Genomic DNA, 26,608 nt, shown 5'->3' on the forward strand with positions numbered 1-26,608 from the left:
ACAGGGTTGGGAAACACTGCACTAGAGAACGACATGGGGACAAATTTTTTTCCCCGGCCCTGCAGAAACTCATTTTCCCATCCTGGCGAGTTCTTGGCCTGCCCCCTGTCCCATTCTCATCTGCAAAAGCCTCAAAACTTTATCATCATAAATGTTCGAAGCTTGTGCGGTTAAGGCGGAGATTACAGGAATGGGAACGGGACAGGGACAAAACTCGGAGGTGGGGACAAATTTGTCCCCGTGCCATTTTCTAGCTTGCACCCCCTTAGTGGGTTCCTTTGTAGTGTTCTGGGAGTGCTAGGGATAATTTGTGATAAGCAGCTAAGGGCTAGATTCACTAAGCTTACCGATCGTGTACCAATCGGTTTGCGACCCCAACCTGATTCACTAAGCTTGTGGCCGATCGACCTCCGATCTGTTTCTGATCCATGCAGGCAGCGATTCACTAAACAAAATCTGGAGCACGGACTGAGCTGGCCGATCAACAATAAAGTGACTGCTGGGGACCAGTCACTCACGTCCTTTCCGACTGCCCCTCTCCTGCTCTTTGCCGCCCTGCTCGGTAAAAAAAAAAACACTCCTGCGCTCTGCCCCGAATCTCCTCTTGCCGACCCGACTCTCCTCTCGCCACCCTGCTCTCTGCCCCAACTCGCCACCCTGCACCCTGAATCTCCTCTTGCCACCCTGACTTTCCTGCCCTTCTCCCGCAGTGCGAGCCCGTGGTTTTAATCCGCGGGTTTAAGGCGGGTTAAAACCACAGGCTCGCAAAGCATTAAAAAAGTAAAAACAAGTTTTAAAAAAGCAGGTCTGTAAGCATGTGCAGACCATCTACAGACAAAGAAGGTGGTCTGCGCATGCTTCAGGACCGCTCACTAGTGATCTGTGTGGTCGGTGGGGGGAGGGCGTTCTTCCAATCACCCCCATTTGCATGCTGACCCATTTAGAATTCGTCAGCCTGCTGCGGATCGGCCACAGATCCGGCAGGTTAGTGAATCTAAAGTGTTTGCTTCTTTTGTAATATTTTCTAACTAAGCGTTTTCAGTTCGGAAGTTCTACCCCTTGTAGTTACTGGATGAGGCAAACATAGCCTCAGCATCCTGAGGCTGTGGGTTCAAATCCCTCACTGCTCCTTGTGACCCTGGGCAAGTCACTTAATCCCCTCATTGCCTCAGGTACAATGGAAAGAGTTTGAGCCTGCCGGGACAGATAGGAAAATATGATAAAAGTACCTGAATGTAAAACCACTTAGGATATAAGTGGTATATAAATAAATAAATAAATAAATAAAAAATAGTAAATTGGTTTGGAAGCATCACGTGGAGAGAACCAGATTTATAGATTTGTCTGCATTAAGAAAAAAAACAGAATACCGAGTTGCTTTTGCTATAAGGTTATGTATGGTACCGCTCTGTCTTACTTGGTTAACAGATTCTCTCTAGCATCATATAAACATAGTAGAAAATCTCATGCCCCGTTTACCTTTCCATCAGTACAGGGCTATAAAGTAAGAAATTTCTCGACCATACTTTAGCACAGGGATAGGGAACAACAGTCCTCGAGAGCCGTATTCCAGTCGGGTTTTCAGGATTTCCCCCAATGAATATGCATGAGATCTATTTGCATGCACTGCTTTCAATGCATATTCATTGGGGAAATCCTGAAAACCCAACTGGAATACGGCTCTCGAGGACCGGAATTCCCTACCCCTGTGTTAAGCAATTATGGAAATATGCTTTCGTATATCCAATGGTAGGCAATTCCGGTCCTCGAGAGCTGGAGCCAGGTCAGGTTTTCAGGATATCCACAATAAATATGCATGAGATAGAATTTGCATCTCAAGGAGGCAGTGCATGCAAATCCATCTCATACATATTCATTGTGGATATCCTGAAAACCTGACCTGGCTCCAGCTCTCGAGGACCGGAATTGCCAACGCCATATGCAATAGTGGCATCTTGGCACATACTTTCACATTGGATCGTGCCTTCCTTTTATCTTCAGTGTTGGGTCTACAGAGCAAACATTTTCATTCTGTTTAATTTCCCATGTAAGTTATACACGTTTTTGTTTCATTTGGTTGGGTTTTGTGTGTGTGTGTGTGTGTGTGTTGGGAGCACGATGGGCTAGATCAGACGTGGGCAACTCCGGTCCTCGAGGGCCGGAATCCAATCGGGTTTTCAGGATTTCCCCCAATGAATATGCATGAGATCTATTTGCATGCACTGCTTTCAATGCATATTCATTGGGGAAATCCTGAAAACCCAACTGGAATACGGCTCTCGAGGACCGGAGTTCCCTACCCCTGCTTTAGCATTCCAAGCGGCTTCACATGATAGAGAATTTCAATTATTATTGCATGGAGCCTGTTCTAATATAACATTTCAGAACTCAACTGAAAACTCATCTCTTCTCAAATACTTGGTCAAATAATTTTTCTTTTGTCATCCTTTTGTCATATTGGAAAACACCCTCCAGGGATTCAAGACAAAGTTAGACAAGTTCCTGCTGAACCAGAACGTATGCAGGTAGGGCTAGTCTCAGTTAGGGCGCTGGTCTTTGACCAGAGGGCCACCATGTGAGTGGACTGATGAGCACGATGGACCACTGGTTTGACCGAGCAGCAGCAATTCTTATGTTCTTATCCTTAAATAGTCCTTAGTTCATAATCTTTTGTAAACCGCGTAGAACTTATGGTTACACGGTTAAGAAGTACGACGTTATTACATTACATTAGTGACTTCTATTCCGCCTGTACCTTGCAGTTCTAAGCGGATTACAGTATAAGATAGCTGGACATTTCCAGGAAGTTACCATTTGGGGGATGCTTACACAGTAGATGCAGAGGGATTACAATTTGGGGGACATTAAATAGAGGAGGCAGAGGGAAGAAATTGAGGATGGGAGTAGAAATGAGGATTACTAGTAGAGAAGATTATGTTATGTTATATAATCGAATTTTCTCGTATGTAGGATCACTCAGTTCCAAGCAGCAGTTATTATAATATTTGATTACAAATGAAGGTTCTTATTATCCGAGACCTGGGTTAGAAAACACAGGGTGGTGTCGCATGTTAGTCCCCCCCCCCCCCCCCGGCATTCTTCCTCCCATTATTCCACTCCTTTGGAACTCCTCTAACCCTAACTCCACCAGATCTTCCCAAAAACTGAAACTATCATTCCCTTCTACAAAAGATATATCCCGCTTAGGAAAACTAGGAACATCCCTCCCCTTTAGAACCACAGAACTCTGGAACAACCTCACATCCCTGCTCAGAAATTCAAACTCCCTCCAATTCTTCCACAAACACCTGAAAACTTGGCTCTTTTCAAAAATCTAACACCTCCTGCTCTCTAGGACCCTTGTCCCTCTCTTTCTTCTTGTTCCTTTCCTATAACCCTTCGTTGGAGTTCCTTTCTTCCTAATTCTGTAAACCGTGCCGAGCTCTACGCTTGTGGAGATGGCGCGGTATACAAACCTAAGGTTTAGTTTAGTTTAGGATATTAACTATTGAGCACTTGGAAAATACAAGGGAGCCAAGATGGCGTCGTGAAGTACATGCTGAGCAGAGCTCCTTACCTCTCTCTGGGATTGTGCTTGTCTGGCGACTCTTCCCTTTGTGTTAAGATAGGTAAGAGGAGGAAAGGGGTCCCCGGAGCTTAGACAGCCGACTCTCAAGAGTTTTGGCATCTCCGTCAGCTCCGAGGCAGAACTCCTTTCAGCCGTACCGGAGTTTCAATCCAGCGGCAACACTAATGGCATTTTCTGCACCTCTAAGCAGAGGCTTCTTCCGTCGCAACCCCAGACGTGTTAGCGGCACTGTGGAGCGATTCACTGCCAGAACCGCAAGTGCCCCAGCAATGAATTCACTAGGGGGGGTCCTCCTGCCGCAACTTCCTCCCCCATGAAAGAATCAGCTCCCGTTACCAGGAATCTTTTAACAGCAATCGCCGAGTGGGGTTTAAGAAAGGATTGGACAATTTCCTGCTGGAAAAGGGGATAGAGGGGTATAGATAGAGGATTACTGCATAGGTCCTGGACCTGTTGGGCCGCTGCGTGAGTGGACTGCTGGGAGCGATGGACCTCAGGTCTGACCCAGCGGAGGCGTTGCTTATGTTCTTATGAAACAGTACAGGTCGAGAAGTGGATCCACCAGGTACTGAGGTGCTCTAAGTGCACAAGCCTGGAAATGGTGACTATGGAAAGTTTGTGGGTGATTTATCAACTGTTCAGGCCCAAACTGTGGACTAGCATTCTACCAAACTGCAGTCCCTTGAAAATAAAATCTCAGAATTACAGCTTCTAAATGGAACCATGGTTAAAAAATATAATCTTCACCAATAGGAGGCTTGAATATTTGGAAAACCAATTAAGGAGGAATACACATAGATTTTTAAACTTTCCTAAATCTCCCTTAATAGCTCCTGTGGTCATGGTGAGGATTATTTGCTGGATGTTTTAAAAAAAATGCCCTCCGAGACTTTGCTACCAGTAGTAAGGGCTTATTTATCCCTAGCAAAATCTCCTCTTTTCTGCACGAATGAATTCTTCTGGGATGAACTTAACAGAGTTCTTAGAATCATCTTTAGAAGTGATCACTCAGAGGACAACTCTAGTACCGCCCTTCCCTTTGAAGCCTGATCATAACACAGTAGTGCGTTTGTATTATCGCAATATGGGAGAATTGTTTTGGGGTTCAAAAAGTGAGAATATTTCCTGATGGGTCCAAAATGGCGCAGAAAAGATGGCAGGAGTTTCTGGCTCTTAGATCCAGAGCTTTGGCTCTGGGTCTTACATTTCGGTTAGGATCTCCTTGTTCACGTGGGTTTATATTTGAGAGTAAATTTTATAATCCCTAACACTTTTCAGAGTTTCTTTCTGCTAAAGAATTGAATATTAAGGTATGACATCATTGTGTTCTATAGGCTGACTTGGAATATATCCTGGATGCCTGGAACAAACTGCCTGACTCGGTACGTCAAGCTCCATCTTCAAATTCAGGCTCAAAGCCCACTTCTTTGAAGCTTTCAATTCCAAACTCCAACCCACCTTCTAAGCGCCAATATCTGTCTTGTCATTCCCTCTGTAATTCCCCCACTTGAGAACAGTATATTGATGCACCTTCTTGCCTAGTTTGTCTGTCTTGACTGACTGTAAGCTCTTTTGAGCAGGGACCGTCTCTTCTGTGTTTTGATGTCTAGTAGCGCTACAGAAATGATTAGTAGTAGTAGCATGGAATGTTGCTACTCTTTGGAGAGTCTTCACGGAATCTTGCTACTCTTTGGAGATTCTTCACGGAATGTTGCTACTCTGGGATTCCAAACAATAGCAACATTCCAGCTACTGCACTAACCAGGCACTAACTAGGCTGAAAGACCTAACTTGCAAATTACAGAAGTGTGAACCAATGAGCGCTGGATGAGAACATTTTGGTCGCCCCATCTGTAAACTATAGTACTTGAGATTTTTTTTTTTTTTTTATTATTTAAAAATGTTATTGCTCACAATCATTCTAAAATCAAGAGCACAGGCACGTTCTTTTTCCAGACAGTCCTAGGGCTATAAATATAAATTGTTTTCTTCTTTACAGCTACAAATTATTTAGTTGACAAAATCTCAAAATGGATATTTGGTGCTTGTTACTATTGTTTAAAAGGAGATTACCAGTAGGTTATCGGTTGTAGTAACACATAAAACAGCAGCAGATAAATACTTCCATGGTCCATTCAGTCTGCATACCAGAGTACTGAGGGAATGCTAATGTCATTACTGTCTTTTAAAAAATTATTTTACTTGTCTTAATTTTTTTTTTATTTTATGAATGTATTTATTGCACCCTGCCCAGAGCTGTTTGTAAAGACAAGTTAACCTTCCAATGAAAGCAGCAACCCATGGTTTTTAAACATAAAATTAAATTGTTGGGTTTAACTCACAACTATTTATGCTCCCAAACTTCATTTGCCTGGCTGAAGAACTCACCGTCCACCTTCAGTGTTGCTGGAAAATAATTTGACAGAACTGATTATCATGGACACTTCAGCATTGGTATCGGATCCATCACAATGTGCTAAACACGTGGCCCCACTACCTGAAAAAAAGATGCACGAATCAAACATCTGGCTCATTCCACATACTCGCTCTGTCTTCAGAACAGTCAATGTACACTTCTCTAATTTACTCTTTTCAGACAACTGCTTTGGGCAGTTTGAGTCCTCTGGCTAATAATTACTCAAAGGCTTCAGAGGAAGCTTTCTCCGAGGCCTAGAGTCAGGTCCTGGGTGCTCTAAGCAAACCTTTAGACCAGTGTATCACAAACTGTGAGCTGCGACACACTGGCGAGGAGGAGAGTCGTCCACGCCTACAGGATGTGCCTCTCGCGGCGAAGTCAGCTGGCGCAGATGACTCTCCTCCTCTTCCTGCACCTCCCAGATCTCTCCACCGGCGGGTCGTGGCCAGATATAAAACTGCGCATGCGTCGACATCACGCACACGTGTGATATCATCGCGTCAACATCTGCACACTTCCGGGTGCCTTAGGGCCGGGGGCACTGGATTTAGTGTGCCACCGGCCTGAAAGTCTGCGAGACCCTGGTATAGGGTATAAGCAAAGATGGAGCCTATAGATCAGTGCATCGCAAACTGTGTGCCACCTGAGATTTCAGGTGTGCCATGGCACACTGCGGAGGAGGAGATGCGTGGACTGACTGCCTACAGGATGTGCCTCTCTCCTCTCTGGCCCTCTTCCCTGCTGGCACCCACCATTGAGGTCTCAGGGCCCGTCTGAATGGCCTTCGCGTATGCATGCGACATCATCACAGTGATGCCCGCGCACTGCCGGGTGCCTCGAGCTGCGGCCACTACCTTTAGTGTGCCTCAGCTCGAGAAAGTTTGCGGGACACTGCTTTAGACCGACCCCTCCCTACCACACTCAATGAACTTTCAGGACCCTCTAAGCTGCATCTCCAATATGTCATGCTTTTAAAAATTAAATTTTGTTGGGGGTGCATGTCATATATTCATAAATAATCATAAAGGTAATTTCCAAAAATTCCAAATAAAGGGGGGGGAAGAGGTTATCAATCATCAGTTATTAAGTCAAGTTATTTTAGCATAGGTTCCATTTTAAGTAATGAAAGCTAGTTATTAATAACTGAGTTAACAGTTAAATAATCCATCTTAATGGTAACCAGTGTGGCTCAAAAATCTAATAAGACATTCAAAAGACAGCAGAAACCAGCACTTGGGACATCTTACTAGTCAAATCATCCAAGTGGGCATTCTCAAAACAGACCTTCTAGACATTTTTCTGGTTGTTTTGTCTCCAGTGCATCCAAATCTTAAAAGGGGAGTGTTGGAGGCATGTTTTAGGCGGGTTTAGGACCTCAATGCTCCTCAGGTTTAGTTAAACCTTTTAAAAAAAAAAAAAAAGGGTTAGACGTTTGGAGTTAGACCTGTTTTAAAAGCATCAAAATGCTTTCTGAAGGAAAATGTTCTGGTCCCACATGTGCCATTTGGTTCCTGACAACAGGTGGCCAGTGTTTTTCAATTTTGGTCTATTGGGGGTTTTTTTTTAAGGTCTCTGGCATTTTTGGAAAAATATAGCATTTAAAATTGAATTCAAAACCTCGATCCCCTCTCTCTGACCAGAGAGCGTCTCATAATGGCATTACTTTGGGATGTTTCTCAAAAATTATAAAGCTCAGTCGTGAGCATTGGGATTTTGAGACTTTTGAAACTTGCGACTGACTTGAATCAAAGGTTTCAGCTATTAACAATTTTAAGCTAAGTATTCGAAATCCATATTGAACGACAGATTCTGTATAGAACGCCCGGTCTCGGAAGCCGCCTAAGTGGCTTTTGAGAATCACACATGGGCATCTTATATAGAATCACGTCTGTCCTCATGGACAGACACCTAAGCCCGCCTAACACCATGAATTTCTAACTGGCGTCCATGTCATAGGCGCCGGTTAGAGAACCGGGTTGCTGCTGAACTGATCGCGGCAAGGGAATCTCCCTGCCGCGGACCCATCCCACCCCACAAAGATTACCCCCGAAGCCCCCCCCCCCAAATGTCCGTAGCAGGAAGAGTACTCATTTCCTCCTGCTGCCAGCCCCTATGACATCCTTTGACAGGAGGGAAATCCAGTCCCTCCTGCTGGAACCCCCAGAACTGCCCCCCACAAAGAACATTGAGGAGGGATGCCCAGTCCCACCTGCTGGAAATACCCCCCCCCCAGGCCCTACCTTGTTTTAAGTTGGACAGATGGACGGATGCTTCCTCCGTCTGTCCGGTAGGCCCTTCACTGAATGGCGGGCCTGCCCCTTCCCAATGCATCATGGGATGCAGCGGGGAGGGACCCAAGGCCCTGATCGGCCCAGGCATTTAAGGCCCCTCGGGCACCTAGGCCTTCCAGAATCTTAGGCCTCTATCCCAGTGCTCTGGGATGTGCTGGAAGTGGCAAGATTCCGACTGGCCAGATTCCTTAGGATACCCTGAACAGACTACATTTCAGGTGCCTTATCACGGCTCTAGGGATATGCCTAGGGCTGCCTAAAGCCACTTCCGAGCAAAACAATGCCCACACCTAGCCTTGGGCAAGCTTAGACAGCCTTACATGCCTCACTAGGCTCACAAAGATGCCTACAATGTAGGCAGCCTGCCTTGGGATGTTTGGTTTTTTTAAAACGTGTATCCCGATTGGCCAATTAGACAGTGGAAGGATGCCTACCGCCACCTACAATCAGGACGCTGTTTATAGAATTTGTCCCCGAGTATGAAACAATGGGCACTATTTTTTAAGAAATGGGGTTTGCTAATGGACCAATAAGGAATGCAGTGATGCTGTTGGAAGCATTAATTCCAAAAAATATTTACTTTCTGAAGGTCCCAAACTATTTTGGGTTCTAATTGAGAGGTTGTCTGTTTATTCTGCCAAAAACTATAAGAACATGAAAAAGCCAGACTCACAATGGAGGTTGTCAGCATTGCATTACTGTATGCTAGCATATCCAGAGTACAAACAAAGGATTCTGGGATTATATTAAACAAAATCTGACCCTGGGAATGTCTGCATGTAGGCTAAATGGCTGCTGCCAATCTTCATGGGAGTATCCTGCAAAGCCCTGGACTTTCAAAAGATATGATAATGACAGGTACTTGAGTAGAACAAAGGGTCCCAGACAGACTAACTCCATTGACTATGTCTCCACAGAGTCACACCCCCTTCTCAATTGTGACAGAGGGAGATACTGGAAGATACTATTTTAAAACAAAACTCAAATCTTCAACCCCCTGCCCCCTTCTTTCTCATACAGCCTCTTCACACCTTTATACACTCCCCCCCCCCCCCCAACACAGCCTCTCCTTTTTGAGGAAGGGTATAGAAGTCCTGTGTAGAAGAGACCAGGTGAAGACCCCTGAAATTTCCCCCATTTAAGCAGAAACAGGCCAATACGGATGGAGCCTAAAATGAATGCTGAAAAAGTAAAAATGGACTCTGACTAACAAACTCTAACAAACTGTCAGCTCTGAAAGACACTTCTGCTTTCTTGAAGGAAAGGTCAACCACAAAACACAGCTGGAAAGGAAGACACGGAAATTGATGTAAGAAATTCATCAAGAAACTGTGCTGTACAGCGTAAGAACAAGGGATGTAAGGAAGTAAAAACTAACCACAGAGCTAAAAACCATTAGGCCAGGTGCTCGGAGGCAGGGCTTGGTATATTAACAGGACATTTAGGGGAAATCAGGGTAGAATTAAGAAATCATAAGGGGTGTGGTAACACAGTATCACTCATGTTAACCAATCATTAGATTAATAAATGAGATAATAAATATGATTAACCAATGAAAATGTGAAATGTAACATGCATCAATGTGGGCCAGAGCTGTCAGAGTCCTATAAAAGAGGGCTCCCGGGACCAGAGCTTCAGAACTCTTTGGAAGTTCTCCATCAGTCTGGCCAGCCTGCTGTATGCTCTATCACTCTGTATGCTGTGTGATTTGTTCCTGTAAGCTACCATTTGATTATTAAACTCATAATGTTTGAACCAGCATAAAGGGAGTCGAGTGGTCTGTCTGTGAAGGCCTAGGGTCTTCATTTTCCAGATTCAGTTCAGCCATTTGAAGGACTGAACCATTAATATACAGAAAGCCATTCTCAGGACACAGACTTTCTGCACTGCTCTCTCATACCGCCACTCCCCCCCCCCCCCCCACACAGACATACACCCCTCCTCAGCTATTTTCAGAAGAACAGCCACATTTCCTTATACACACACAGAAGCAACTCTAAATAAATATACTTTTTCTGTGCCACCTGGTTGTTTTCTTGTTAATTTACTTCCCACTGCCTCTGAGGCCCAAAATAGATTAGACAAGACAAAAACACAAAAAACTTGAAAAATTAACGAGGTGACATAATTAGCATAATAATAAAACTATGATATAATTAGACTAAACATTAAACTTGTACATACTTGAAAACAGCAGGTCTGGCAATCTTTTTTAGATACTTAATTGTTAGAACAAAACCATAATGGTCACTTGCTTCTCCATTGAGTTTCTGATTTCAGGAACAAACATGGGAAATAAGAGTTTGAAGATTTCCACTTCTCATCGTTCCCACCTTTTATTTCCTGTTAAAAGGAGTTTTGGTCTATTCATACACAGCACAGTGTCGTGTCTCCCTGACACTGAACCAGCACCACAAAAATGAGTGGATAGTGGAAACAAGGTGTTTCTCATCCAAAATCTTATAAAATGTAGAGAGGTGGTTTAAAAATACTATGTAATAACAAACTGCTTATGTGCAATACTAGGCCCTAGTCACTAATAACTGGTGTGTATCATAACTAATAGTTACTAATGGGGTGTATATCATATATTAACAAATAATCATAAAGGTCATTTCCAAAAGTTCCAAATAAGAGGGGGGAAGAGGTTATCAATATGGGTTACTATTAAGACAGGCTATTTTAGCATCTTCTATTTGTGCGTCGCTCATACCTATACAGGCTCAAGGCGACTGTAAAGAGAGGTAAGAGGGGAGGGAGAGAGGAGGTGGATAGGTAAGAGGGAGAGGAAGGGGAGAGAAAAAGAGAGGAGAGAGGAGGAAGGGAAAGGGAGAGGAGAGGAGGAAGGGAAAGGGAGAGAAGAGAGGGTAAAGGAGATTAAGGGCTCCTTTTACTAAGGTGCGCTAGCGTTTTTAGTGCACGCACAAAATTATCGCGCGCTAAACCGCATGGTACGCTTCTAGAATAACGCCAGCTCAATGCTGGCGTTAAGGTCTAGCACGCGCAGCAATTTAGCGCCCGCTATTCCGCGCATTAACACCTTAACGCACCTTTGTAAAAGTCCTAAGTATCGAACAGACTAGACTAGGTGTGGGCAACCAAGGGTCACAACCCAGTCAGGTTTTCGATTTCCACAATGAATATAAAATGAGATTTGTTTGCATACGATGGAAGCAGTACATTAAAAACAAAACAAAACACCAATCTCATCCATATTCATTGTGGAAATCTTGAAAGCTCAACTGGATTGTGGCCCTGTGGTTGACCACCACTGCCCTTGACAAAGGTCATACACTGCCTGTCATAAGGATACTAGGTACAGAACTTCCTCAAAACACCAGACCGACTTCCTATCGATGTACAGTATGTTGAAATATGAACTAAAACAAGGGGTTTAAGAACAAGGAACATTTTAAAAACACCCTTTATTACAAGCAGTGTAAAATAGAATTCATGAATGTAATAACGAAAAAAGAAAGGAAATCTAGAAAGACGGCCCAGTAAGAGAAAAACAATGGCAAAACAAAGAAGCGGACAGTAAAGGATCTAGTAAGCCCTGCTGTTTTAAAGCACTGGTGCTAAGAAACTATAAGCTTAGAACCAATGTTATAGCCCATAACAACATGATTCTAGAATCTTTAGCCTTGATGTTTTCACAGTACCTGCATCCCTTAGCACTACCAAGTGACAAGTAGTTGCATCATCAGAACCAAGAATATAGACAGAGCCTGTTTAAAAGATCCAAAAAAAAAAAAAAAAAAAGAGACATTTTAAAACAAAATGACAAAAGCTGGATACTGTTATTACAATTTAAAATGTGCTACTTTGTCTGTAATAATTGATGACTTCATTACGTTCCCAAAGTTTACCCACCTATCCGAGCCCCCCGACCTTTTCAAGCACTAAGAAACGTTTAAGATTTCATAACCAGGCCGTGATAGGAGATTGTCTACTTTGGCCCCTATACGAGGAGAACCAGTTTTTTTGGGGGGACGGGCTCATCTTACCTTTCGGGATTTGATTAGAGGAGGGCGCATCCCTACTTTCGATGAGGGATGAGAGGTTTCCGGGTGATTTTTTGGGGTATCTGCAAGTCCATCATTTTATGCTTTCGGTAGGGTGGGGAAGGGAACAATTTATGGAAGGGGAATGTTTAGAAAAAACTTATGGGGTTTATTGGGTAGGGTACCCCGTCCCATTTCTGTCCTCTATCGATATTTGAGGGGTCAAACGGTAGTATCTTTTTCTCTACGGGGACACTGGGAGTCTGATTTACAGACCAGGATTCCGCCGGATGAATGGGTACGGATCTGTGATGAAGTGCAAAGGGCTTCCTCATGTGTCTTAATTCAGGAAAACGCCTATAAAGTTTTAACTAGATGGTACTACACCCCAGACCGGGTGCACATTATGTTCCCCCAGGTTCCTAATGTTTATTGGCGTTGCGGGGTGGCTCCCGCAACCTTTTATCATATTTGGTGGACTTGTTTCCCCGATTCAAGCCTTTTGGCGAATGGTTATTACTGAGTTGACATTGTGGACACAGGAACAAGTTCAGTTCTCACCAAAAGATTGCTTGCTGGGGACCCAAAATGTGAGAAATTGGCCTTGGCAGACCAAAATGATGAGACTGGGTCTGGCGAGCGCTAAATGTCTTATTGCCTTGTATTGGAAGCGCTCTGTTGTTCCCACTAAGGAGGAATGGGTTTTTAAATGTAAAAAATTGGCTCAGATGGAATGTTTGGCAGCTAAGCATTCTGGATTTTTTGACCAGCAATGCCATATCTGGCAGAAAGCATTTCAATGCCTTTATGTGTTCTTGAGGGAGGGGGGAGTTTGGGGATTGCTGGGGATGTTTTAGACTGATATTATGGTGATTATTTCTGTTGGAGGGTGTTTGTGTCTTGTGAGGGGTGGGGGGGGGGGATTCGAGTTTACAGTGTATGATTTTTGAGGGGGGATTGGGTAGGGGGTTGTTTGCTGATGCTTTTTGATTTTGGGGTTTTGTTTCTTGTTGAACTGTTCGGTAGGGGTCCTCAGGTTTTATCTGGACAATTGTGTTCTTGTGTTTGTTTCTTGTGGATGGACTCTTGCCTTTGCCTTGCATATTGTTCATTTATACTGCTCTTACTGCTTGTATTCAGATTTTCCTTGTTGATTTTATATAAAACATTTTCTAATAAACATTAAAAAAAAAAAAAAATAGATTTCATAACCAGCATAAGGAGGACACCAATTTCTTAAGGGAAGCTCAGACCCTCTCCTCCCCAAATATTACCTAGATTTTTAACCCTCCTTTTATGAAGCCATGTTAGGCCTTTTTTTTATCACCGACCACAGCAATATTAGCTCCGACGTTCATAGGAATTCTATGAGGGTCGGAGATTTTACCAAGTGGTTACACTTCCCCTCATTATTCGCAAATTCCGTATCTACGGATTCGCTTATTCGCAGTTTTAAATAAAAAAATATATTTTCATTTTTCAGGCTATTTTAAGCCCTGTAAGCCCCCCCCCCCTAAGCCTTACCTGGTGGTCTAGAGGGTTTTCAGGGCAGGAGCAATCTTCCCACGCTCCTGCCCCGTGCAGATTACTCACAGGAAATGGCTCAAGAGACTACGGGAGCTCAGGCAGCCATTTCCTGTGAGCGATCTGCACGGGGCAGGAGCGTAGGAAACTCACTCCTGCCCCGAAAACCCGCTAGACCACCAGGTAAGGCTTAAGAGGGGGCTTTCAGGGCTTAAAATAGCTGGGGAAAGTGGGGATTAGGGGCAGAACCAGCCCGAATATTATTTGCATTTATTTTAATATTCGCAGGCCGGCTCTGCCCCTAACCCCCACGAATACGGAGGGGAAAGTGTACTCTGTGAATCGTGTGGAGAGAGAGATCTTCAAGTCCCGAGACCAAGAAAACCTGGCAGAAAGATACAGCAATATTTCCTGTTGTTTTGGGTGCCATAGGCTAGGAGCAAAGTTCGTTACTATCCCAGTATGTGCAACTGCAAAATTAACCCATTTGGAGACCCTTCCCCCCCCCCAAAAAAAAAAGGAAATCAGAATAACACCAATGTGGGAGAACAATGTGCAGGATGCATATGGCAGAAAGATGAAGAAGAAATTTAAGACAATACATTTGAATTTAAGATGATAAAAATATTTTGACACTAATATGAGGGAGCTTAATTGAGATCTGGGTTTCCTATCAAATTATAAACCATAAAATTATACTGCTTTGTCACCTTCCAATTACCTACGCACTTCTTCACCCCATCTCTACCTTTCTCTTTGAGACTGCCATTGGAATGCTTTTCTATTTTATTTTATATATTCTGATATCATCTTTTGTTCATATTATCCTGACCTGAGGAAGGTGGTTCTGGCCCTCAAAAGCAAGTAAAAAAAAATGCATTATGTTAGTCCAATAGAAAAGGTTATTGTATTACTTAGGGTCTCCTGACATACAAACACACATAATATTAACAGAGACTGTGCTGCTTGATCAGACTAATTTATTGCCGAGTATGAGATGTATCAGCTGTCCACTGGGATCCCCCAAGGAAGAAGAAAATTGATGAGTAAGGTACCTACTATCATTAGGAGTTGTCACAGCAAACTCCCTTTGTCCAACATATAAAAAACTTTTGGGCTCCACTGTCCGAGCAGGCTGAGATGTCAAAGCTTTTGCTCTTTCCTAGTAAATAATAATAATAAAATATTTAGCAGCGTGAAAGCACATTAAAATGCCTGTGGGGGTACTGAAATCCAATCTCTATTAAAAAGAGAAAGGGGAACAAAGGGATCAATTTCTCTCATGTAACAAATATAACACATGTAAAAAGCTTAATGAATGAACTAAATAAAGAGATTAGGGTTCTTACCTTGATAATATCTTTTCCAGTAAGTAAAAATAAATAATAAATAATAATAATTTAAAAAAAACGACTCCTTAGCCGGCACCCTTACCCCTCTTCTTACCGGTCTATTTACCTTTCTTTTATAATTTCTGTTATCTAGCAGCTTCAGATCAGTCCCTGTGGTTTCTGTTAATTTTCATCATGAAGCCACCTCCTTGGTTCCTTTGTCTCTTACTCTGTTCATTTCTCAGTACTACTTGCTGCATGAAACCTCTCTCTCCCCCAATATATTTGACTCCACTAGTGTTAGTGAGATCTGCCCTGGCCTCAGAATCCCCATGCAGATGCGCACCAGAAATTACCCCTTTAAAAAAAAACCCTCAAGGTGTTAAGCATGCCTCTTTATAGCCTGTACCTACTTCTAACTTGCCCAGTCCTGCGTCCGACTCCCTCACTCCAGTCCCGACACTATATTGCAATGTCAGATCAGCATGCAACAAGACTCAAACATTAAATGATTTACTAGGGGATTTTGATCCTGGATTCTTGTGCATTACGGAATCATGTATCACAAAAGATGATTTATTCCCATGGTTATCAAGGCCTCTTCTCTTCTAGAAATTGCCGGAAAGGAGGAGGGCTGGCATTTCTCTATGTTCAGCTCCTCGAAAAGGGTAGCGACACATAACTAGAATATATGCTAGCTACAGTCAACGATGAGCTCCATTATCACCCATTGGGTATTTTGTTACTATACCGTCCACCAATCCCTTGGAATAAACTCTCCAATCTCGTTTTTGAGATCATAACAAGTGCTTTCCTAAAATTTCAAAGATTACTGATTATTGGTGATATTAATCTCCACCTAGACAATAACACTAACAAGAATGCGATTGAATTCAACAACTTTCTCACCTCTCTGGGCTTTCCCTCTCCCGAGTCCTCTCCAACCTATGAAAAGACATCATCAGTTTCCTTGACCTTACTGATTCCAAAACTTTAGCCGAAGGTGTTCATTGGGAACGTGTCCCTTAGACCAACCACTTTTTAGGTACCTTCTGTCTCCCCATTTTCATGTCTCACATTGGGGTTCAACCCCGTGCCAGAAAACCAAGTCATGGAAGTAAGTGCCGAGGGCCTGGAACCCAGAGCTCCACAAATTTTCAGCAGGTTGGCTGCACAGTGTCCCCAAAGGATACACCTGCCATCTGCAGACTAAAGCCTGCTCCTCTCCAAGCAGGCACAGCAGTCCCTTGAGCCGCACAAAAGCCACAAACAAACTGAAAAGCTGCAAATTGCAAAACAATAAAGAAATAAATGAAGCGGAGCAGAATGACACCTTCATGCTCCCCTGCAGAGAGAAGAACTGAAGGGGGCAGCAGAGACTGTGGTGGTGAAGGAGGAGTTAAAACGGTGCAATTGACACCTTCTGCAGTATGCGCACGAGCACAGATGGTAGTGACTAACCCACTTTTTCTACTTCTTCTAGTTTAAACATTCATTCAAGTAACTCTAAGGTATACTGTATGTCTTTAATTCAACTCTTCTTTTCTTCATAGAGATTTACATAATATCTTTGCCAAAGACCTCAGAAACACCACTCCACCATCCCATAACATATATGTTGTATTATTTCTACGGGGAGAATTATGTGTTAAATCCTCACTGGTCACACAGCTAGAATATTTATGTTTTGTCTCTTCTCAAAATCAATACTTGAATAATTTTTATAATTTTAAATTTAACATTTGTTAATTATGGTTAACATTTTTACTTAGTCAAGCTTATTTACGTGTTGGTGGACTTAACGTTTGGACCCGACATGTTTCGCACTAGCTTCATCAGGGATCCACCCAGTACCGCTGTCATCTGACTCTTATTTTTGAGAGTCGGATGACAGCGATACTGAGTGGATCCCTGACAAAGCTAGTGCGAAACATGTCGGGTCTAACCGCTAAGTCCACCAACACATAAATAAGGTTGACTACTACTAAGATATGTAAAAATGTTAACCATAATTAACAAATGTTATCAAATATAAAAGTATAAAAATTGTTAAGTATCGCTTTTGAGAAGAGACAAAACATCAACCCTACAGTTCAGCATATGGAAAACCACATTATTTATTTTTTGTAGAGGGAAAATATACTATCAGTAGGCAGGTATACTATAATAGCAATCCTGCCAGTGCACAGAGATGCAGTATAGAACAAATAGGGTCTAATGTTGATGTCTCAAAAAGCAAGTGTAAATGTTTCTATCCTCATATTGTCTAATTCCCATATAGAGTCAATATAAAGCACTATCTTTTTTTCTAAACTGTAAATTTATCTTCAGTAAGAGGCAGGCATATCATAACTATGGGTGATCAGATCATAGGACCTCCTATAATCTTTATATTATTTCAGGTCCATATCCTGACTCCAAATTTGAATCACCTATGCCTGTCCCATCCCACCTACCTCGTGTGAAACCCACCTACAAAACTACATCTGCAAGGGTGTGCTCTATAAATTGTCATTAAACTAGATTATATGATGGGGAAAAAAATCACGAATCACAAAAATAAATTTGAGAAGAAGAAACACTTATCTTAGATGGTATAACCCATAAACCAGCGCTGGTTGGAGATGTACAACGCCCAACGCCCAACAAGAGAAATGGTGTCTGATAAAAATTATTTCAAACAAAAAAAAAAGGGAAATGGGCGTTTTAATCTGTACAAAGCAGAACTTCCTCAGAGGGTAATAACCAGCGTTGCTCCTCACCTACTACTATTACCACCGCTATTTAATTGTTTCTAAAGCGCTGAAAGTCGTACGCAGCGCTGCACATTTTAACATGCAACAGACGGTCCCTGCTCAGAAGAGCTTACAAGCAAACAGGACAAACTCACAATGCAAACCATTTCTATTGCAGTATAAGGGGCAAGCGAAGCCGTGCAATGTTATTACTTCAAAGAGCTACTGATATACTCGAATCATCTCTCAATTTAAGATTGCCCATCTCAGCTGCATAGAGCTCAGGAATGCTACGTCTGCTCAGAAGGAACATCACCCCGCTTCTTCAAAACCGTCCCCGGTTGGAGAAGCTCGTGCCTGACCCCCTCCACAGCTCACCCCAGGCCCAATCTCCGGGAGCCGCCCCCTTACCTCCAGACACGGGTATCTCTGCACCAGCTGCCCCGCAGAAAGCGACAGCTCGACCCGCTGATCACAGAGGAACAGAGGCATAGCTGAGCGGGAGCAAAACTACAAGCCCGCCCTGACAGTCGCGGCACTTATTCGCCGGCCGCCCCGCACAGCACCCTGGGAAATGTAGTGCGACGCCCCGGGGTACTTTGGGAAATGGAGTCCGGTGCCTTGTGGGCGGCATTCTGGGAATGTAAGAGCCGGTTGGAAGGTAGCGTGTCAGGGAGGAGGTGGTGGGCTTCTCTGTTCTGAGGTTTGTTTGTTTTTGTCCCTCCCCCCCCCCCTTTCTTTGCTACTGACAACGAGGCCTGAGCCGCGGGGATTTAGTTCCGGGTCCCCGTACCCCCCCCTCCTTTCCTCTCTCTTTCTCAGCATGGCTGCGCTTTCGCTTCACGTACCCAGGAGGAATTGGCGCTCCGCCGCCGGCCTCCCCAGGTGAGGCGGGCAGCTTGACCACAGGTAAGTTTCTCGCCGTTTTGGGCCTTCTTTCAGGGTTCACTGGTCTGGGGAAGGTCTTCGGCTCTCACCTGGCAGAGGGCTGGGGTGAGGGGACAGGATGGGAAGAAGCTAACGCAGGTCTGAACGTTACCTCCGCCACTGACGTCATAGGAGGTTATTCCACGCCCGATACTATCATAGCTATCATGCCTTTTCCCTCGTGTCTGCCTATAAAGCTTTATAAATTCTTTATAAATTGCAGCCTACTATTGTGGCTGCTGCTGTTCCCAGACAATCTCCGATAAATTACGTTCTGCTAGTAACAACCCTGCTGTTATACAGATCATTGCAATCTTTATTCTCATATTCTACAGCAAATCGCATCATAAACAGACTAATCCTAAGTAGAAAGTGTAAATACAGTGCAAAATAGTTGCTTATCATGACTCCTTGTTTGAACTTTCATCAGTGGCATACCAAGGTGGGGGCAGTCCACCCTAAGTGCAAGTACTAGGGAGGGGGTTGCAGAAGAGGACCACCACCTCCTCCTGCCTTTCTTTGCCACCGCTTCTGCTTTCCCAAACTAGCAGCAGCAGCAGTAGTAAAACTAAATACAGTGCCCCCTCCCTCCCCCCTCCCTGACTTCCAGTCCATCTCCCCTCAGATTTCACTTCCTTCTTCTGGAGCAGAGCTGACAGCTGCAGGGAGGATGCTTGAAGTTGGAGAATGACACAGTGACAAAATTCATCACTATTCTGTCCCTGTGGATAACTGCGGGAAACAATCCTGTGTCATTATTTAGTGTCTATCTCAGCCTCAGTCCTTCTACACCAGCATTCTTCAATGCAAGACTTAAGGGTCAGTGGTTGTGCCCATTCATACTCCGAGTCTTCCCTCTCTCCTTAGGGAATGTCATGGAGATGGTTTCCTGCAGTTATCCATGAGGGAACAATGATGAATTTTGTCACCACGTCATTCTCTAGCTTGAAGGTCCCATGATGGCTGCATTTAAGTTTACTACTGCTGATGGTTTGGGAAAGGAGCAGTGGTGGGGAGCAGCATGATTAAACAAGTTTTTGCTGCCAGTCAGTATCCACTAAATGTGAAGAATTTGAAAAGATTACAGCTTATATAGAATACAGTGGTGCGATTTAATTTTCAATTTGAAAAAAATTTGATCACGTAACCAATCGCATCATAAACAGACTAATCCTAAGTAAGAAGTATAAATACAGTGCAAATAGTTGCTTGTTATGACTCCTTGTTTGAACTTTCATCAGTGGCTATCAAATGCTATTAGATACTGCACTGGCTCCCGGTTGAATCAAGGATACTTTTCAAAATGGCTTGCTTTTGTTACAAAATACTATATGGCTTGGTGCCTATTTAGTAGAGCATTTCAATTTCACAAATAGAAAGTCATCGTTGCGTAAAAATTCTAAATTTTTGTTTCCTACGATTAAAGGTTGCACTTATAAACGCTATTTTCAGATAATCTTGGCCTATCAAGCGGCATGTTGAGACAAAAGCTTTAGAGGGATGGCATTAGGTTCTGGTTCTTATCAAGCTTTTAGAAAGATGTTGAAGACACATTTATTTGATAAATTTTAATATCGGAGCTTGTAGTTCACTGTGTATGTTCAGTTTCCTTGATTCTTGTGAACTGAGAGGCATAGCGGTATACAAGTGGATTGTTAAGTTATGAACCTGTTGGGCTGGCCAGTGTTATTCCCTAATTGAACTTAAAGCTATGTTACACGATGAGTCAGACTCCTTATTTTGCAGAAGAACATGCAGTTAGCAGTGTCTCATTTTTGCTAATAATTTAGGTGATAGACTGTCATCTTAAGGACAAGCCATCTCTTTCTTTGTTTCTTGATAAATCAGAAGAAGGTTCAAAATGTTGGCACCAGAGAAGGACTTTATCGTATCACCACCCAGGAAAACAGTGCGGTTTGGTGGGACAGTAGCAGATGTATTGGTGAAATACAAGCAGGTGAGAGCAAAAACTGGCAGTAGAAACATTTACACACACACCCTTAACAAAACTACGCTGGCGTTTTTTTAGCACCAGTCGCAGTGGTAACAGCTCCAATGCTCATAGAATTCCTATGTATGTCGGAGCTGTTACCGCCGCAACCTCTTAGCTCCGAAGCCTCACAAAATGTATAAAAAATATTTGAAAATAATTTGTTTTAAACGAACAGAGCAGATCAGAACGCACCTTCTCAGCTCGCTTGCAGAAGAAATAACTGAAGAGGGCACTGGTGAAGGAGGAGGAGCTGAAAGATGTGATTGACATCCTTCTGCAAGCAACTTGCAACTAGAAGTAATTCACCTAGAGTACAAACTCCTATGTCCTTGCTACAGAACCAACGATTTGTGTGGCAGGTGCATCGTCAGACTGATGCCTCTAAATGCCTCAGACTGATAAGAGACTGCCTCAGCATGCTGTTTTGGGAAGAGCAGAGGAGGGAAACAAAGAGAGAGAACGTAAAGGGATAAAAAATATAAACAGTACATACAGTATGTATTAATCAAATTATACAGACAGTATGTATTAATCAAATTATACAGAGCATCTATAATAATAAAATGCTAACCGCGCATGTGCACTCTCGCCGCGTGTTCCCTGAGATCTGATCTGTCGGGCTGTGCTGGTGAGAGTGTGCATGCGCGTACTACGTCACCAGCCGACGATCGCTTCCACAAGCCCGCTCCCAGCCAGCTGATGATCACCTCCACAAGCTGGGACTGGGGCACAAAGAGCACCTCCTGCCCCCCCCCTCTCCGGGATGAAACGAGAAATGGAGCCGGGCCGCCCTCCGCGACAGACCAGAGGAGTCCGAGTCCTTTGCCACCCCCCCTTACCTTCCCGCGGACCCGACTACGAACCTTGCGATTCAAGCAGCGTGTGCAGCAGTCTTCACACGCTGCTTCGGGCCCTTCTACTGCCCTGATTTGCTCTGCCACGTCTCTGATGATGTCATCAGGGACGTGCCAGAGTAAATCAGGGCAGTAAAAGGACCCGATGCTGCATGTGAAGACTGCTGCACACGCTGCTGGAATCACCAGGTTCGTAGTCGGGCCCGTGGGAAGTGAAGGGGGGGCGGCAAGGACTCTCTATCCGAGTAAAGAACAAACTCCGGGGAGAACAGCAGAGACCGGGCTTGTACTAACTCCCATGGACAGGGGGAGCAGGAAGAGGTGCTGATGGACAGGGGGGGAAAAAATGAAGGGAGTCCTACTGCTGTACAGGGGGAGCAGGAAGAGGTGCTGATGGACAGGGGGGGAAAAAAAAGGAAGGGAGGCCTACTGCTGGACAGGGGGAGCAGGAAGAGGTGCTGATGGACAGGGGGGAGGTAAAAAAAAAGGGAGAAGGGCTGCTGCTGGATAAGGGGAGCAGTGAAGGGGGGTGGTGGTGGACACAGGGGAGATAAAATGAAGGGAGAATGGACAGGGGGAGCACGCAAGGGTGGTGGTGGACAGCAAAAGAAAGAAAGAAACAGAAATACAGAAAGCGGCTAAGGAGACAGAGAGAGAAAGAAATAAAGACAGACACACACATATATTCTAGCGCCCATTAATGTAACAGGCTATAAAGCAGTATGTACATATTCAAGAACACCAATGACAAAATAAATTCTATCTTATCCATTCCAGAAAACAGTAACTAGTTGTGAAGTAGGAATCTAGAAAAAAAAGAGAGGGACCTTTCTCATGTGAACTTTGTATTTGTGGGAACGGACAATGAACACTCCACTGAAGATCACTGATGTAAAACCAACTTGTTTATTTCATAAAAGGACACAAGCAGTGCTTTCATTGTATGATGCTACACCAGCAGAAGCTTGTGTCCTTTTATGAAATAAACAAGTTGGTTTTACATCAGTGATCTTCAGTGGAGTGTTCATTGTCCGTTCCCACTTCCTTTTGTACTGTTTTATATCCGTGAGTCCTCTGTCCTGTATTTGTATTTGTACCATAAAAATACAGTGTTGTGATAAAATGAGAGATGTCTTTGGGGGCATTCATTAATTTTAACTTTTTTTCTTTCCTTTTATTATTTTGAAGGGTGACTTTAATGATTATGAATTATTGAAGCATCAGTTATTAGATCCAGAAATAAAGGTAAAAAAAACTATATTTGAAGCAAAATGTATTGTATGTATTGTTTTCTTGGTTGCTCTTTGAAAATGAACATAAATATAGCATTTTCCTGTAGTCTATCGTGGTTTGGCGTAGTCTGTGAGGCTGGTATGCTGTCTGAGTATGTTTTATGTTATACACCTTTCAGACAGTATTCCTTTGTCCTAGAAGTACCGTATTTTCACGCATATAACGCGCGCGTTATACACGATTTTACAAACCGAGTATAACCATGTGCGTTATATTCGTGAGCGCGTTATCCCCTATTTTTTTTTTACATAGTACCCCCCCCCCCCCCGACGTCCGATTCATCCCGCAGGACCGCTCGCACCCCCACCCCGAAGGACCGCTCGCGCTCGAACACGCACCCCCACCCCGAAGGACTGCTCGCACCCCCCCAATCATGTAGAAGCTGCCTACGGTCGTCCTGCTGCTTCCTCTGCCGGCGGTCCTGCCCCTTCTCTTAGCCCTGCGTCTACGCTGCTTCCTCTTCCGGCGGTCCCGCCCTTTCTCTGACGTCAGGATGGGGATGCTGAAAATTAGACCAGTAAAGTCAGGAAACGTATGGAAGAACTGAGATTGGGAGTCAAATATGCACTAAGAAAATCCCTGTTCTCTTTAGGCAGTGCTGCTACGAGCCTCCCCGGGAATGGTGGGAACATGAGGTATGGATGCAGGAACCAACCCCAGATTTTGGAAAAAAATGACTTTTTAATGGGAATTTTTTTCTTCTCTTTTTAAGCGCTTTAGTGTTGGAGCACTTTAGCCTGACTGACTTTTTTTCCCCAACTGAATTGATGCAGAAACGTGCAGCATCTCATTGGTTCTTGTTTGTACTCTCTTGAAATAGGAGTGCCCTTGCCCTCAAGCACTTCACTGCATTGTCAGCTACTGCCTTTCTTGCCCTCCACATGCATGCCAGCTTCAGTTTGATTGATGTACTCGCAATAAATGTTTCAGAATTTGATCCATTCTTCAGAGTCAGAGGGGAGGCAATTTCATTCCTTAATCCAGAGGTTTTCAACAGATGTACTAAAAAAAAATGTGACTACCTACATAGGGAATATGGGGGCAGGTCATAGCTGCTGTCGATTAGAAGTCTCCTTTTGCCCCTCCCACCAATTCCCGCCAGCAGGAAGAGTCAGTAAACAGTGTTCTTTTGCTTGCTGCCTTTTGCTAAGATTTGATCTACATCAGGGGTGTCAAAGTCCCTCCTCGAGGGCAGCAATCCAGTCAGAGTTTCCCGCATGAGATCTATTAGCATACAATGAAAGCAGTGCATGCAAATAGATTTCATGCATATTCATTAGGGAAATCCTGAAAACCTGACTGGATTGTGGCCCTCGAGAAGAGACTTTGACACCCCTGATCTACATGGAGACAGTAAGTCTCACAAGACTAAGTTGTCATGTGATTTCGATTTCAAAAAGAAAGTTGGTGGAGTTAGAGGCAAATATACTGCAGGACCGTGAAGTTCTATGTGGTTTACAATAATTAGAAGATGTTACAGTATTAACACCCCCTGCTGGCAGTTTCACGGACATATTTAGGCCAGAATTAATGAATGTAAACCTTGCAAATAAAACAAATCCTTGAACAAGTGGAACAACATGGCAGAGGAACACCTGGAGGTGCCGAAAAGTGTGAAGTGTGTTTAAAAACTTTGGAAAATGTGAACACTTTCATTTTAACTGTTTGTCTCTGGTATGCTTTCTTTAAGGATGCCCAGATAATAAACTGGTTGCATGAATTCCGTGGTTCGGTTATGTACCTCTCAAAAGATTTTGAACAATTAGTCGACATTGTCCTTGTAAGTATATATCCCACTCATACAGTTCTTTGAATATCTTTGCAGTTCAAATCGGGCTGAATCTTTCTTTTTTTTTTTCAGAAACATAGGCATCAACCAAAATTCTTATACCCCCCCACCCCCTGGAGGAGAATTATTTTATATTTTTTATCTCATGGATTTATTTATCTTTATATGATTATTTTTCTCCCACCCTGGCAGCTATTATACCCCAGTTCAGCTCCAAAAGCCCTCAGCCAACACCCCAGCTGCCAGCTTTCTTCTTTCTGATTCTGATGGGCTGCTAATCCTCTTTCTGCCTTCTCCCTCTGGCACCTGTTCTTCTTATTACTACTACTGTTTATTATTTCTATAGTGCTACTAGAAGTGTACAACACTGTACACTCCCTGCTCAATAGAGCTTACAATCCAATCTAATCATAACAAAACAAATAAAGAATTGGGACTGATTAAAACAGACATGGTACTGAGCAAGTGAATAGGAATTAGGAGTTAAAAACGGTGTCAGGTCAAAAGCGCGCCGGGACAAAGGCGCGCCCAGACAATTGAGCGCAGCGCGCACCGCTCTAAATTACTGTTTTTAGCGCTCCGACGGGGGGCGTGGGTGGGAACCCCCCCACTTTACTTAATAGACATCGCGCCGCGTTGTGGGGGGTGTGGGGGGTTGTAACCCCCCACATTTTACTGAAAACTTAAGTTCAGTTTACAGTAAAATGTGCAGGGTTACAACCCCCCATAACGCCGGCGCGATGTCTATTAAGTAAACTGGGGGGGTTCCCCAACAAAACCCCCCGTCGGAGCCCCTAAAAACTGTAATTTAGAGCGGCGCGGCGGCGCGCGCTGCGCTCAATTGTCGGCGCGCGCTTTTGTCTTTCGCGCCGTTGTCTATGAACCGTTAAAAACAGCCTCAAAGCTGGACTACCTCCAACTGATGTCTAAGTTGACGGCTCTTCGTCGTAAGACTTTGGGTAACTATCATAAGGTGTGGGATAATTATGTGCAGTGGCAAGCAGTACAGTAAGCGTCCTGTGGATGTATGACGGCTGCTCTGTGTCCACGTTGTCTAGTTGTATGGGTTGTTGCTGGGCTGTTTGGGGGGTGGGGGTGGTGGGAGGGGGGGGCATGGGAGAAAAATGAAAAATTTTGAGAGTGTTATGATGGCTTTTTGAATTGTTTGTACTTGGCTATACTGTTTTGATGATATGGAGAATTTTGATTATTGTTATATGTTTCTCTCTTGAAATAAACTTTACCAAAAAAAAAAACCCCAGCCTCAAAAAAGCTGTGCTTTTAGCCAGATTTGAATACAGCCAGAGACAAGAGTTTGCTATACTGACTCAAGAAGTCTATTCCAGGCATAGAGTGAGGATAGATAAAAGTAATGGTACAGATAAGAAAGATTTGCCTGCTGAACTGAGTTTGAGACCTGGTTCAGATTGCACATTTGTTGTTTCTGAATTGCTGTTGGGATTGAGAAAATACCGTTTCTTTTATACTAGCAGCAGACAGAAGAAAACGTTAAAGCAATACCACTTTGCAGATTACTGATAAGTTGCTGCTAAGCGACTCTGTTGCTGGTAATTTGCATATCTTTACTATTGCAGCACAGTTTTAAAGAACTATCGGCTGGCATAACGTGACCCTGAGATGTTTATGGCTTTTGGAGAAAGGGATTAAAACATTGTCAAAAGCAGTGTATCGCAAACTGTGTGCCGTGGCAAGATTCTGGGTCTGCCATGAGATGCTGGCGAGGAGAAGAAATGCTTATAGGACATGCCTTTCATGGCACTGTAGGCAGTCAGCCAGCACCTCTCCTCGTCCTGAAACCCCCCCCCCCTCCTCAGCAGCATAGAAATAGCATGCTCGGGGAT

The 26,608-nt window shown here is 43.7% G+C and overlaps 2 protein-coding genes across 10 annotated transcripts in view; one reads left to right on the forward strand and one right to left on the reverse strand.

The window, feature by feature from the left end:
• Positions 1 to 18,871, reverse strand: part of NTAN1 (N-terminal asparagine amidase) — a 40,704-nt gene extending 21,833 nt beyond the window's left edge. The window contains exons 1-5 of one of the 6 annotated variants that reach the window (XM_033914315.1): positions 16,205 to 16,240; positions 16,065 to 16,100; positions 14,884 to 14,986; positions 11,959 to 12,024; positions 5,978 to 6,086 (exon numbers count right to left, since the gene is read on the reverse strand). In XM_033914315.1, coding sequence (XP_033770206.1) covers positions 5,978 to 6,086; positions 11,959 to 12,024; positions 14,884 to 14,986; positions 16,065 to 16,100; positions 16,205 to 16,225 — 335 coding nt within the window. In that variant the 5' untranslated portion in view covers positions 16,226 to 16,240. Of the gene's footprint in view, positions 1 to 5,977; positions 6,087 to 11,958; positions 12,025 to 14,879; positions 14,987 to 16,064; positions 16,101 to 16,204; positions 16,241 to 18,301; positions 18,452 to 18,738 lie in introns of those variants that run through there. The other 5 variants (XM_033914317.1, XM_033914314.1, XM_033914316.1 and 2 more) reach the window with 5 other exon arrangements.
• The window catches only part of RRN3 (RRN3 homolog, RNA polymerase I transcription factor), a 48,063-nt gene continuing 40,099 nt past the window's right edge, over positions 18,645 to 26,608 (forward strand). Inside the window, exons 1-4 of one of the 4 annotated variants that reach the window (XM_033914309.1) lie at positions 18,645 to 18,799; positions 20,666 to 20,774; positions 22,853 to 22,909; positions 24,648 to 24,737. In XM_033914309.1, the coding sequence (XP_033770200.1) occupies positions 20,679 to 20,774; positions 22,853 to 22,909; positions 24,648 to 24,737 (243 nt within the window). In that variant the 5' untranslated portion in view covers positions 18,645 to 18,799; positions 20,666 to 20,678. Of the gene's footprint in view, positions 18,800 to 20,649; positions 20,775 to 22,852; positions 22,910 to 23,549; positions 23,593 to 24,647; positions 24,738 to 26,608 lie in introns of those variants that run through there. The other 3 variants (XM_033914311.1, XM_033914313.1, XM_033914312.1) reach the window with 3 other exon arrangements.

Source organism: Geotrypetes seraphini, chromosome 11, assembly GCF_902459505.1.
Source record: "Geotrypetes seraphini chromosome 11, aGeoSer1.1, whole genome shotgun sequence".
NCBI classification, from domain to species: domain Eukaryota; kingdom Metazoa; phylum Chordata; class Amphibia; order Gymnophiona; family Dermophiidae; genus Geotrypetes; species Geotrypetes seraphini.